Below are 14,975 nucleotides of genomic sequence, written 5' to 3'. Positions count from 1 at the left end.
AAATTGTTGTCTCATATGTAACGCGGTAAAACCCACAGTTTTGATGCCGAAAAGGGTAGAGACCCATCGTTCGTATAAACCCACTTACTGGCTCGAGATTCTTAAAACTGCATTTTATATTTCTCGATTCCTCAAGAGTAAGCATATGCAGTCGACATCTTTGAGGTCCTTTAATCTGATATTTCTTACCTCTTTTCCGATTAGCTGACGCACTGTTTCTGAGAATCATTTCTCAAGGAATATTTCGTAAATAAATAAATCAACAGGCTTTTACGGAAAATGTGCCTTTTTCGGTGTAGAAAACGAGGATCTTAAGTTTTGGTATTTACTTTTTGACGTCACCTACGCAGATATTGTGACGTAGTTGACGTACTATTCTGCCATCAAGTATCTCTGAAGTGACCACGACTTCGGCACGCGGACATTATCAGGCTTGTCGGGATTGCAAAAGGATAATGTTTTGGGCTATAAACAAACCAACCAACCGTTCAAGTATGTTTAGTTACGAAAAAATCACACGGCCTAAAACTAAATCTTCTTTTCATTTTTGTCCATGCCTGCCACCTAGCGGGTCTCGCTTAAGTTGACACCGAAACGAGGCTACTGGCAAACAATCGACAAACTATCGACAGTCAGCACTACAAACGGCTGAAAAGGAAAACACTGACCGCATTCCATTCACTCTCACATTTCACCCCCACAACCACGCAGTTAAATCTATAATTCTTAATAACATTAAATTACTCTAAAACGATTCAGAGACTGGTATTATCTTTTCGCAACCCCCACTAATTTCATTCAAACGTGACAAAGACATAGGCAACTTTTTGGTCAGAAGTTCATTTTAAACCAATGACTAATCTGGAACTTTCAAATGCATTCGCTCATGATGCAAAACTTGTCCTTTCATTCATAATGTAGAGAAAATATCGGGACCCAAGAGATCCATTAAGATCACTGATCACTTTACGTGTACCTCTGCCAATGTCATTTACTGCATAACTTGCACTTATTGCAATAAGTTATACATTGGTGAAACAGGAAGACGACTAGGTGACCGATTCCGTGAGCACCTTCGCGACGTAGAAAGAAATGACGAGGACGCATCCAAACCAGTCGTTAGACACTTTGATCTCTGTAATCATTCTCAAAAATATATGGCAGTTTACGGCCTTTCCTTACGTCAAGGCAGTTCGGAAAGCCGCAAAACACTAGAACAAAAATTCATCTTCGAAATCGGCACTCTTAATCCCAATCAATGAGCGCTTTTCATTCAACTAATTTATTCTTGAATAAAGGGGTAAGTTTCTAAAGAAACAGTGGTGCTGCGTCGGTGGGAGAGTATAGCAGGTAATTTAGTGTTAACAACTGAGTTGAAAACGTAAATTAGCCACCTTTAAGGGTAAAAAAGCTGACGTTTCGAGCGTTAGCCCTTAATCAGAGCGATTGACGAGGGGCTAATCGCACGAAAACTACATATATTAAGGCTATATTTTTTATAATAAAAATCGGATATAACGAGCGCTGTCATTGGTTGAGGGAGCGTGCGTTCTTACCACATTTTGACGTCATCTGTGATCGATTATTGAACAGACGCACGGCAACTTGGAATCTATTTGTTTTATATAATAGAGAATTAAAAAAGTTTTAATGATGACGTCATCTATACGTCTGTCTCAGTTATGCGTGCATAACTGAGCTTATTATATAAACTCTCATAGAGCACGCTCTTTCGACCAATGAAACAAAGCGCGCGTTATATCCGAACTTTATCATAAAAAAAGTATATAGCGTTAATAGCACAGGATAATTTTTCTATATAACTCAATGCTAACTAATTTTCAAGATTTTTTAAGGAGGAAAATGGAGAAAGAATTTGTAGAATTTTAATAAATGATCTATAGATGGCAGCGACTTATAAGGAACAAAGTAAATTGTTATAAGTCCTCTAGAGATCCTATTATTTATCAAAACTATGACTGATCGAGAGTATACAGTCAAAAAACAATATGGATGAGGTTGAGTTTATGATATCATGAAAAATTAATGCTTAGGTCTGAGGTATCTCTGAAAGAAGTCAAGAAGAGAACTATGTGGAGGGTAAGAACGTAAAAATACTCGTGAGGGAAGGGCGGGGGTTAAGAATCCCTTTCGTTGCGTATGCATCTTGCAGCTCAACAGGAAGCCAACAATTTCGCTTGTATAAAAAAGGAATGCATTAACTCAGAGGATTACACGCGTTCACCAGACAAATCATAGTGGAGGTTAATTGCTTATAACTGACATATACAGTTGTGATTGGGTAGTTTACCTATCATAAATGTACAGTCTAACAGTCTTAGACGCGAAACAGTGCTTACTGACAATATTTCAATCAATCATACCTTTTTCCAAATTTATTTTTTAAACTGCCATCATTCACAGTGAACCCTTCTACGAAAAAAATTAATTTTTCATAAAAATGATGATTAAATTAAATTATCGTGGTATTCGGTGTTAGTCCGGCAGGAAAGCTCTGAACCTTGCGATTTTTGCCGAGCGCCGTGAGCCATTGCGGTCTTTTCAGTAATTTGGCTTTCTTTTCAATTTTAACAAACAAATATTCGTTACGACAATTTTATATAGACTTCTCTTCACAAATGAGCAGCGTGATAGTAAGAAAATAGTCCCCTTCGCAGCCGTTGTTTGGTCTTGTCACGGTAGGAGAGAGATGTTTGCGTGACGAGACCTAACAAAGGCTGCGATGGGAGACAAACAAACAAGCTTGAGGCGTCAACACTGGACATGTGACTAAATTGAACGTCATTTTCGACGAGGAGGAGAGAGTAGGCAACGGAAGCAATTAGGATATAACCTTTCAGTTTCTTTGGAGAGATTCACAATATTGTCAGCAAACGTCGATGTAGTCAGGAATTTTAGGAAACGAGCATGCTGTGAGTTTGCTTGAAGTGTGATCCTGGTTGATAGCAGATTGATTGACTCGTCTTGTGCGCGTTGATCGACTTCAATCCACGCAACAAAAGGTTCTTTACATCGTGATGAAACCAAAGTGTTTTCTTTTCCTGGTTCTGCTGGATTTCGGTGGAGTCGGTCTCACGGTGTCTTCTATTGATGAGTCAAACGTGAGGAGTTACGATGTGGAGAGGAGAATCAGCTATTCCGATCTGTTTGTTGTACATGTGAAATATGGCACTGACTGCGCAAATAGTACGGGGTTATCAACCTGGTGCAAAGCGTTAAATGCATATCAGGCGTCTGGGAATGGAAGCTATTGCAGTTGCCGCTGTAATTGGGACTTCCATTCCTTTCTTCCGTTGGTGAAAAAGTGCATCAAAGGAGAGCAACTGCCAGAAAAGTTTGGAGGCTAGTACAAAGTCAATTTCATTCGTGATGCAACTATTCACCGAAGTGGAGAGGAAAATTGAGATTTCGCACAACCCACAAGTAAGGAAAGGTTTGATAGTAGATTTTGATAGAGGAAGACCTGCAGACTAACGCAAAGTAGTTTGTAAAGTTAATTGTGTTGTGGGTTTTGCGTTAAAAGCCACTGTTTAGCATGAAAACGAGGCTGACTAAAACGGGTTTTTTTTTTTTTTTTTTTTTTTAATTTTTTTTTTATACTTAACTTCATATGTGAAGTCAGTTTAATAACAGGAAGTTTGCTTACTCTTTAAAACCATGAATCATGTAACATGACTGGTAATGTGACTCTGAATATGCAAAAAAAACTTATGGGAAAGTACTAATTACTACTGTTTTACTTTCATTTACAAACATTTGCCTATCATCTCTAAGGAAGAACAAACATGTTTGCTTTAGAAAAGATGCATTTGTGCTATATTCCTTTGTAAATTGCTATGTAAATTACTAGAATTGCACTCTTAACATAAAATTTAAATCAATCCTAAAAGGGTTATTCTCTTGGCATGAAAAGGAGACTGGTTTATAAAATAGGGTTTCCATGGCCTTTAAACTATGTTTTTTAAGACAAAACTCCTTGTGTGAAGTCAGTTTTATAACAATAATTAAGTTTGTTTACTCTGTAAGACCATGAAATTATGTCACATGTTTGGTCATGTGACTCTGAATTCTTCAGAATGCCATTTGGAAAGTATCAATCACTACAGTTTTACTTTCATTTACAAACATTTGCCTTTCCTCTCAAGGGAAGAACAAACATTTTTGTGTCAAACAAGATAAAGTTGCACTAAACCCTAGTGTAAAAAACAAGAATTGCTTTCTTAAAATAAAGTTGAAGGTTATTTCCCATCTTCAGAAGCAAAAAAAAATCATTTTTTTCTTTTGTTTGACTATACTGACTCCAAACATTTTAGTTACCAATGTTTCTGAGAAAAAAGTTTTAAAATATCCGAAAGCACTTGTGTTATTAAGAAAATTTTAATTTCAGATAAAAGTTAATAAATCAGGAAGGTGTCATAATTTCATACCTGAGCAAATTCCCTGGAAGAATTTTTGCAGCAACGTCACATCTATGGGCTCATTTTTCATGTTATTTGGAAGTGCACTTGACAAAATCACACGTGGAAGCTCTTTGTGTGATGGAAAATCTTTGCTTATGGAAAAATCAAGAGCAGAAGAAAGTCCTTGTTGAAAAAAAGAAAGAAAAAACAGGCATTAAGAAGAAAGAAAGTACCATTCTGTCAAGAATAGAAAAAATCCTTTTTGAAAGTGACTGGTACAGGTGGAGCTCCACACTGGCATCCAGATTTAGAACAAAGAAGTCATGTCGTAATAAAATTTGTCATCCATAAAGTTAAAAACTCATTTTCCTTTTATTTACTAGTGCTAGCCTTGATACAAAAACATTGATAATTGCTTCAGATCATGCTTTTGAAAGTTGTCTGTCGATTTGTTGTCTTGCTTCTCAGCACATTTTGCAGTTTTTCCATTTTGGCTGTGGGTTTTTCCTTTGCCTTTGGCAACTTTGCCCATTATCATCCTTCTCAATGCTCCTCTGAGCAGTTGAGATAAAAAAAAGTGTCTGCCAAGGGTCCTCTTTCTGGGAAATCTTGATCCATTGTCATTGATGCTAGGAGGTCCTGTTCTCCCATTTGCTTGTGATTTTAGGAGGTGAGATAATCTCCTGGGGTGGTGCAAGATGTTTACAAACCTTTATGAGCTAAAATCTTGCATTTGATTTTGGGAGAAATACATCTACTTTGAGCAAATCTATAGGGTATTTAGATTTACCAATTTTCATCAAATTTTGGCTAAAACATTCCAGGAATAATGATAAATGAAATTGTGTAGGGAAATTTTGATATTTGAACAATCTTTCCTGTGGCATTCATTTATGCAACCCGCCTTGCATATTTTTAGCTCCTTCAACTTTAGATGCTGATATCTAGACAACCAATCAGAATGTTGAAAAAGCTTGACATACTTTTGCTGATTGTTGCAGTGTGAATAAGACTGTGCAGCCATTTTGCTTGTGCTGTGGTATCCAATTCCCGATTAATTTGTTTCACGCCTAACCAGCTCCTGAAAGAAAAGAAAACTCACTTAAATTGAATTTTTATCACAAACTGCATTTATTAAGCTTTCTTCTGATGTATAGTTTGTTATGATGTATAGTTTACTAGGATTTTAGAGAAACTAGCCTGCATATGAATTTTTTCCCAAAGACCCCTGTGAAGGTGGGAATTAACCTTAAATTGTTTTTAAAGAGCCTTGTTTTCATGCTGAACAGTGGTTTGTCCACAAAAACACCCTCTTAACGCAAAACCTATACCACAATTTGACTTTACAAACTACCTAGAGATAATCTGCCAGTCATCCTCTGTCAAAATCTACTATCAAACCTTTTATAACTTATGGTTTGTGCGAAACCTCAATAGCTAGTAATGGATATTTGCCAAGCCATGAAATGAGATAAATATCCACTGCTAGCCAATGACTTTGGGATGCATAGCTGTTTTGTTAAAAACTAAAACAAATTAGAAAATATAGCACAAAAAGATGATTTTAACTCATGTATTCTTGCAAGGATCACGATATTTTGCCAATCCTGGGTGAGTTTCATGAATGGGAATAGCAAAGGATATTTAAAGTTAGCCTGCAGTGCTGGTCTGTTATTAGGATGAGTTAGCATTAAGGAGCTCACAATTGTTTAACTGACCATCCATGTTTGATTGGAGCTAGAGGGGATGGTGGGTGGAAGGGGGGGTGGAAGTGCAAACCTTTGAAGTTGGACTTGAGCTTGAGTTCAAGTCAGACTCTGAGTTGTACTTCAAGTTGGACAAATAAAAAAATTACTATTTGAAACCGAAGAAATAATTGTTTCTCATTGACAAGGGTGTCAGGAGACCTTAGACCTTGAAAACTCAAACCTCAGATCCCTGAAAAGTTAAGACAACTTATCCTATCTTTGCAGAATTTCAGATTTTATGTGCTTAATAATTTAAATCACAGAATATAGTATGGCTATCATTTATACATCTTTTTGGTGAGAACTAGCTTTGGCAGAAAGAAAAGAGGAGATCGCAAAATTGAACTGGCTTATGTTCAAGTTATGAAATGAAATACTTGTGAAATTTCTTTAAGAATTAATGTGTGTTACAAGATACTTTTCACAACATGGTGGTGCATGCGGCAGATACTTGTATTACCTTTGAAATGAGTTCAAATATTTGGCCATGCAAATATCATGCCACAAAGACCTAATACTTCAAAACTGTGTATTTCCGAAAAACTGCACATTCAAGCAAACAGTCTATGTATACAGTTGAACTTGTAACAAACCATCATTCACAAGGAATTGTGGGTGACCACTTGAAACAGGTTGACCGCTTAATGCAGGTTCCTCAGAATTGGGTTTTCTTTTTATAAAGTGACCCATTAATGCAAAAAAACTTGCTCAAAGATATTTAATATTTTATGTAACCAGTCCTTCTGAGCACAGCTCAGACTTTGTTGGTCAAATTTTCACTTTGATTTCTGAAGTTTGCTTGAAAGTTAACCAATCAAATTTCATGCTAAGGAAGGCAATGTGAAACAATTTTTTTGTTAGTACTGTTTAAGTGGTGGATTTAAATGTAAGAGTGCAATTCCTCCTGACTTATTTCTCTCACTTAGGTTGTCCAAAGACGGCATATGAAAATGTGATGAATGGTGGTTTGGCTAAGTCAGTTAACCTTCACAATGGAGGTAAAACAACAACTAAAGTCAGCTCAAAGAAGTATAACTGCAGCCTCCATGGATACTATTTTGATTACAGTGGTTTTCAAGTGCAATGGGAAAGAGTAACCAATGATGTCTTTGAGCTAACAATTGGAAGTGAAAGCCAGAAGAACTTCATCATACAGGTAACTTCTCATTACTTAATTTTATTAATCAGTGATTCTTTTCAGTGTCATAACATATTAATCAGCCAATACAATGTGGTTATTGTAGGAGTTTCTTATTAATAACTTCTAAATTATTGTTGTACTGGCTTGTACTTGATCCCTGAATAGATCAGTTGAAGTCATCTTTTTCCTTAGTTGAATTTTTTTCCATCAATTTTTGGGAGAGCATTCAAGCAATAGTGTCAGAGTTTAAGTTATGCAAACCTGAGATACAATTGAGGGTTTGCACAACTTTCAAGAATTCTCCTAACCTCTCAAGTGTTTAGATGAGAGTATATAAAAAAGGGAAAAAGTTCTCTGTTGCTTTTCTAAATGTATATCTCTCCAATAGCTCAAGGGAAGGGATATTTGATACCTGATATAGATTTTCTCAATACATGCTCTGGACCATTGTATTTCCTGCTAGCTTATGAAATTGTGCATTTGACAATCCATAAACCAATCCAAAATTTGTGTGATAAAAGTTGATCAAAGTTAGTTGAAATTTGTGGCAAGCGTTTGCACCTTCAGAGATTGAAACGATTTCTGAGCTTTGAATTCACATAAATTTGACAGAAAAATACAGAAATATTCAGAGTATAGGATTCTTTAAGGATAGAACTTTTATTAAGAGAAAGAGTTTGATTAAGCTGAAAATGAGTGTCAGTTGATTGCTTTTGAAAGTGATGAAAACTTGCCCCATTTGGCTGCTGAAGAATATGGTTGAGGAAGTGAATTGCTCATTGTCCCTTGTAGAGTTTGCTGTTTAGTACAGTTTGCTGTTCCCTTCTCAATAAAAAAAATTATAATTGCAAATGCAAAAGTTTTTTTCTTTTTCCCATGAGCATCTCAGAGAAAATTACATTTTATGAAAAATTTGAAAGCCAAAGCAGAGCAACTGATTGAATGTGCGATGTTTTCTATGAGGCAAATTCAGACTGTAGCACATAGTTTGGTTTGCAATTTTGTGAACATTTTGTAATAAACATGGTAAAGAATATCTGGTGTAGGATTTTATTGACTGTATTTATTTTAAGTGACTTCATATTTCATACTGCATTATGTATACGACTTGTATCTTAATTATACTCTCTACACCTGTTCTGTTACCATACATACACTGTACATAATTTTATAAAATAATTGACATAGTAAGGGTGCTCTCATTAGTTGATTGCCAGTTTAGAAAAGAGTACATATATTTAAAGTCCCACAGTTGTGATGCTTCTTGTGTTAGGAAGCACATACAATTTGAAAAAATTTTCAACTCAAAGCTTTCTCAATACTTGCAAAGTACTTTCAAGTACACATTAGAAATATTTGATATGGGGTTTATAGCTGTCATTTCTCCCCTGAGCCCTAGGAAAAAAAGAAAATAAAGAGGAACTTAATCAGTGCTTTGCCAGCCTTGATGATTGTGAGCTGAGTGACCTCATACAGGGATTTCAAGCAAAGACAAAGAAACATACAATGAAATGTGTAGTAAACAGTTTACAAGGAAATGTTTGCATTTACCTATTACCTAATTTTCTTAATACACTAATTAGAAAAACAGCTCTACTGTAATTGATGTCATTGTCTCTATAGCTATTTACACACCATTAAAAGTAGAATTTAAACACAAACAGCAGTTCACATACAGTTATTTGATGAGGTTAAAAATTTCCTTCAGTTGGTTAACAAATTTTGAGTTACCAGTATAATTTTCCCTTTGTCTTGCATCTGTGAACATAATCTGAGACCAAGGGGAAAGAAAGAACAATTTTCAAAGTCTTAAAGTAAAGAAAAAATTAAACCACAAAATATACAATAAAATGAGTTATTATTTAAAATAAATAGAATGATATTAAGTCACCAAATGATATAGAGGCAAAGCCAGTTCTCAGTTAAAAGATTATTAACTTCAAAGTGAATTCTCTAACCCCTCATCAATTTCATTCCACTGTAGAGGTCCTTTGTATTCTTTAGTTAATTTTTACTTATTTAGCAAACAGTTGGTTTAGTTTTTCAAGGAATGTTGATATTTGCTGGATAAAGAATGAAGTTGAGGGAAAAACTAAGAAGTTAGGGGAAAACAAAACTAACTGTTTTACTTTTAACTGGACAAATTGATATACAAAATGTACTAATTAAGTACTTTGCTAGGCTTATCCATACTTAGATGGCACACTTTTCTTACAATGTATTCTGATCTGTGAACTTTTCATGTGTTTTGCTTAAAAGTTGGAACTATACTAACTTGCATTGGAATTATGGGCATTATTTTTGTCAATTTATGTTATTAAAACAGGAGACTCTTTGATTATGCAAGCTTGGTGTTTTAAAAATTAGCATTAATTAACTTCAACCTTAAACCCTTTTCTTCTTTCAGTGGAAGGACAAGAAAAGGAAGTTGTCAGGGAGAATTATCTATCTGGAAATGAATTGTGTTGGACTGTCATCTCAAAGTAAAAATAAAATATGCTATCTTCTTAAGGCACAAGGGAATGTAACCTGTAAGTCAAATTTAGCTGTCTTGTTTCTTAAAACTTAGTTGTTTTGCAATCATTTTAATCCTTGGAATCCTACATAATAGATATGGTATTAATTTTATTTCAATGTACAGTATGATTTCAAAATATCTCAGAATTGTTTCCCAGCCATTTTCTGAAAAAGATGTGTTGATCCTCATGTTTCCTGAGGTTGGTTCACACATTCAAGGCAGACATATGTAATACTGTATTATGTAAGCATGCTATAGCACATTGGTTTAAGAACAGTGTATCTAGCAACATACCATTGTGGCATAAGCATGGGCACTGACATTTTAAGTGTCAGCCCTTCGATTCATTCAGAATAATGGGCTAAGACTCATTTTGGAAACTCTTTTAATACTCCTCACCAACACAACACCACTGGCATTTTCTTTTAAATATAAGCTTATTAACCACTTTATCAATGATAGCAATTAGACAGGCACACACTAATATTCCTAAATTAATTTTAGAAAAAAAAACATTTCTTACATATTTTCTTATTGCTTTATTTGTAATATTTGATAGTTACCAACCATGCGTGAGAGTGAGATGAAAATTGAACAACTTTTTTACTTACCTATTCAGATTATGCCCCATCAACAACAAGCTCAGAATCTTTAAATACTGTTCCAACTACAGTGAGTTCTCCCAATCCATCATCAATGTTTGCACTTTCAACATCACCACAATTATCTCAATCAATGCAGCAAACATTCTCCCTGACATTATTGCCACAACCAACCACTTCCCCATCACCTTCTCCTTCATTGGATGCAACCACAGGAAGTCCAACAAAACACACAGACAAATTTTCAACATTTGTATCAAAACATGTGGAAACAAGTTCACTTCAAACAAGGCCGGTCTTACATTCAGCTGGACCAATTCTGCCATCAACATCAACAGCAGAACTGGAAAGCTCCTTACCAGTCAGTTCAGAGGAAATTTCTAATCATGTGATAAACACAGGGATCCCAAAATCTTCAGCTAGCACAGAGGAACCAAATTATAGTGAACCATCAGAGGTAGGTCTTCTGTTGGGGAACAGTTTTTGGTTCTGTATTAAGTATTACTGTTAAGAGGGTGCTCTGTTGTCACAATACTATGTATGATACTATGAAACCATGATTATAATCATTATGATGCCTAGAAGTTAAATGTGCAACAATATTGAGTAACATGACTCCTCACCCTAAAGAATATGTGTAATCATTTGTAGATTAAAAAGTAATGTACATTTAATTGTGAAGTCTTTTAAAGGACAAATTTGATAATTATTTAAAATTTTGTTTTACTTTCTCATGCTCCAAGTTACCAACCACTGAGTCAAGTCTTCCTCCTGTGGATGGTCCAGGAGACAAAGAGGCAAGGAAAGGTGGAAAAGACAAAGGAGTAGCAATTGGTGCTGGAGTTGGTGGTGCTGTTGCTTTTGGGATTATCGTCATAGGGTTGTTCATTGTATTTTGCAAGAGAAGAAGGTTAGCCGGGTAAGCTACTTCAACAGAAATTGATAAATATTTTACAGCAGCTACAAAAAAATGTTCTAAAAGAAATTACAGAGCTTGCAGATATCATTTGTTTTGACTTGTGTCATAAGTAACATTTTGTTGTGTGAGAGAGAATTTAAGTCTGAATGTAAATGTTTATAATTTGGATAATACAGTCAACAAGAGAGAGCTTACTTAAAGCCTTGTGATCTTGTAATGATCATAGTTTTGAATTGTAATCTGGATTCGTTTCACAGGGAAAGTACAGAAAAGAAAGCAAAACTACATGTAGGAGGTAAGGTTTTGTATCAACCCCTTACACCTTAACATCAGTATGCATATTCTCCGTACTGTTCTCCATACATTTCCTTGGGTGTTGACAAAGAGAATTTGTTCAACCCTTTAACTCCTATTGGTGACCAAGACAGAATTTCTCCTTACAATATCAATACAATATCAAGCAGACAAGTGATGAGAATAAAGAAAAATATTAATTTGGGGGATAATTAGTTAATCTAATACCAAATTCTCCAAACTAACATCACAAGAACTATATAGCAGACAGTAAGGAGAATCACTAATGAGATCTTGGGAGTTAAAGGTTAACAATCAAGAGTCTTCAGCTGGTGATCATTTCCTTCATTCTCCTGATCATACTGTGTGATTCAAGAGTGATATTGTAAGGAGAAATTAGATGTTTGTCGTTCTTAGGGGTCAAAGGGTTAAGGGTAAAATTAACTTGTTGGAACGCTGGTACACTATTAGACCCTCCTTGTGTCTCAGGTGGATTGATCAAAATATTTAGAAAGTGATCACTGCTGTCTTTTTATTCACATTTATTAGCCAAAAACTGCATTATGTGTCTATGAATCTAAAGACCAATTAGGGCTCAAGATGTATAATATTATAATACTGTGCACCAAATTATTTTGACTATAGACAATCATGTTGTAGCTACATTTATTTATTGAATGACTGTTCAGTATAGAATACAAAGTGAATCTCCTATCACAATTTAAGATTATAGTAAAAGCTAGTTTTGTTAATGAAGTAATAGTTACAATTACTTTATTTAAAATTTTAATACTAGTTAAGAACCCAGGGTATGAGAAACCTCAAGATGACATTAAAATGGAAAGACCAAGAGAGAAAGCCACAACTTTCAGTAAGCAAGACAGTCAACCAACATACTTGGAACTTGTTGACAACAAAGGTGAGTTGGTCAGTAATAATTTGTAGAATGGCAATGGATGGTGTAGAGGGATGGGTCAATATTACATGAAATGATTATAGTATTTTATTGATTAATAATAGTTACATTAATGGTTCTACCCTGAATTGAATCCCATGCTCTGATTGGCTATCCAAGTGGGTAAGTTGAGCCCATCTCACCTGTTTGGGAGTGCCTGCTTTGATTCCATGCAAGAAAAAAAAATTGTGGAGTTGACTTACAAGGTGCTTATTAAGTTTTGGACAATGTCATCAATGGAATTGCTAGAAAAAAATACTTGAGCCAATATCCAGCCATCTTGATCTCATGCTTGCAGATCAGTAAGGCAGGTATTCCACAAATGGCAGGCTTTAAAATTAATACGAGGAAGAAATAGCTCGGGCATACAAAATCTAGCAGGAGAATTCCCTGATCTCCAATGACTGTTAAACACCCTGGAATCTATTCAGAATAATTTTCTTAACTTTTATTTATCATATTTTTCCATTTCTGCAGTAGGACATGAAAATTACGGAGCTGTATACAGTACTGCAGATGAAAATTATGACAATTCATCTGTTTACCAAAGTCTGGACAATAATACACCTGCAGCACCATCAGTTTACCAAAGTTTACAGAACAACCAGCCTTCCACCAAGAAACCAATACCAAAACAGAAACAAAGCAATGCAAAAAACCCTGGAAAACCCAGTGTACCCCCAGACCCTGTGTATAGTGTCCTTGAGGAGTCTCACATCAAACAAGGAAATACATCAGAGGCAATATATAATGTACTGGAAGGGCCAGATCCTGGACAAGATACTCCAGGGAACATTCAGGACCCTGTTTACAATGTGCTGGATGGGGCTGGTGCAGGACAGACAGATGAGGCCCCAGATGTTGGTGTTCAACAGGATCCACTGTATAATGTGCTTGAGGTGCCTGAATCCAAACAAGAACATCAGGAACCACTATATAATGTGCTTGAAAATGCAGATACTGAAAATGCCCATTCCAGACAGCATGGCTCCTCTGATGGTGCAACCAGTGAGCCCCTTTATAATGTTCTTGATGTGGCAGATTCAAGTGGTGCAGAATATGCTGCTCCCAACAGACCCCTGTCTGCTGATAGTCATGACAACCCAGCCTATGAGCAGACCCTTGAATTTGGTGCACCACATGCATTGGTGGACAGCCCTGGGTCTCAGAGAGAATCTTTGTATGAGCCCCTGAAAGGGTCTGATAGGCAAGATGTGTATGAGCCCCTTCACAAAAAGGGGAAATGAATGATACCAAGGCCGTGGACCTTGAATTGAAAACAAAGTTAACAGAAGTTGGTTGCTACTTATGGGCCTAGGAGCTCTCCATGGAAATTAAGTCCAATATTGACTCTCAATTGTCATTATGTTAGCCACTAAATCAACAGAGGCAATGGGAGTGTAGGAATAAAACTCAATTCTCTACACTACTTTGTAATTAAAATTTATATCTCTTTCTGACAGTGCAATTGCATGATATGTAGTGTCACAGGGCAAGTTACAAGTGAAATATTTTATAAAGTATTTTAAAATGTGTATTTTTGTAACAGAGGATGTAGACATTTGCTGCCAAGCAGAATTCAAGAACACTATTTTTGTACTGAAACTTTTTGAATGGCTACAATTCTGTAGGTTATGAAGCAAAAAGTAATTTTGCTCCTAATTGTTTTAGTACTTATCAATGGTTATCACCCAAATCGAAATAATTTTGCCCTGTAAAATACAGTATTCATACCTCAGAAGAATTTATGAATAGTTTTTGTTATTGTAAGAATTTGTTTAAAAAAATAAATACCCCAAGTTAACTTGAAAAAAATGGAATTGAGATCTAGAGTTTTTCTTTTTTTACCAAATTGCAAAAAAAAAGGGAAGTTAATTCTTTAACTCCTGTGAGTGACCAAGACAATCTCTCCTTACTATATCTATACAATATCATACAGGCAAGTGATGAGAAAAAAGAAAAATATCAATGGGATTACTAAATGATCCCATACCAAGTTCTCCAAACTAACATAAGGAGAATCGTTTGGCAGACAGTAAGGAGAATTTATAATGAGATCTTGGGAGTCAAAGGGTCAAGAGTCCAACATTGAAGAAACAGAATAGTGAGGGAAATAGGTGACAAAAAGAAAAATCAGGAGTGAGAATTATGTTTCATATGATGTAATAAATGATAGAGAAATGCAAAACAATGCACGTTATTTTGTACATATTTGATCAGCACTGATGACATAACAGGAATGGGCAAGACAGAATGTGGAACTGAGACCATCCTTATCCCCTCTCCCTTCTCCCCCCCCCCCCCCCCACTCAACCACAAGAGCATGCTAATGCATTCTGACCATTGCCAGAGCTATTGGTTTGCTTTGAAAGGTTGC

The 14,975-nt window shown here is 35.7% G+C and overlaps 1 protein-coding gene and 1 pseudogene across 5 annotated transcripts; both read left to right on the top strand.

Moving 5' to 3' along the window:
* Positions 1-455: 455 nt before the first annotated feature.
* LOC136284224 (uncharacterized) lies at positions 456-1,281 on the top strand (annotated as a pseudogene).
* Positions 1,282-2,807: 1,526 nt separating this feature from the next.
* LOC131786894 (uncharacterized) lies at positions 2,808-14,867 on the top strand. 5 transcript variants are annotated; one of them, XM_066174120.1, is made up of 8 exons: positions 2,808-3,363; positions 7,096-7,325; positions 9,718-9,841; positions 10,448-10,887; positions 11,174-11,340; positions 11,607-11,644; positions 12,440-12,562; positions 13,079-14,867. In XM_066174120.1, the coding sequence occupies exons 1-8, from the start codon at positions 3,039-3,041 to the stop codon at positions 13,843-13,845; spliced, it is 2,214 nt and encodes a 737-aa protein (XP_066030217.1). In that variant the 5' UTR covers positions 2,808-3,038; the 3' UTR covers positions 13,846-14,867. The 5 variants fall into 5 exon arrangements, with proteins under 5 accessions (XP_066030217.1, XP_066030215.1, XP_066030216.1 ...); XM_066174118.1 differs by having other exon boundaries at positions 11,174-11,349; positions 13,079-14,866; XM_066174119.1 differs by having other exon boundaries at positions 13,076-14,865.
* Positions 14,868-14,975: the final 108 nt, after the last annotated feature.

Source organism: Pocillopora verrucosa, chromosome 11 (genome assembly GCF_036669915.1).
Source record: "Pocillopora verrucosa isolate sample1 chromosome 11, ASM3666991v2, whole genome shotgun sequence".
NCBI lineage: Eukaryota > Metazoa > Cnidaria > Anthozoa > Scleractinia > Pocilloporidae > Pocillopora > Pocillopora verrucosa.
The sequence above is the reverse complement of the archived record's forward strand: the minus strand, read 5'-3'. Positions and strand labels throughout refer to the sequence as shown.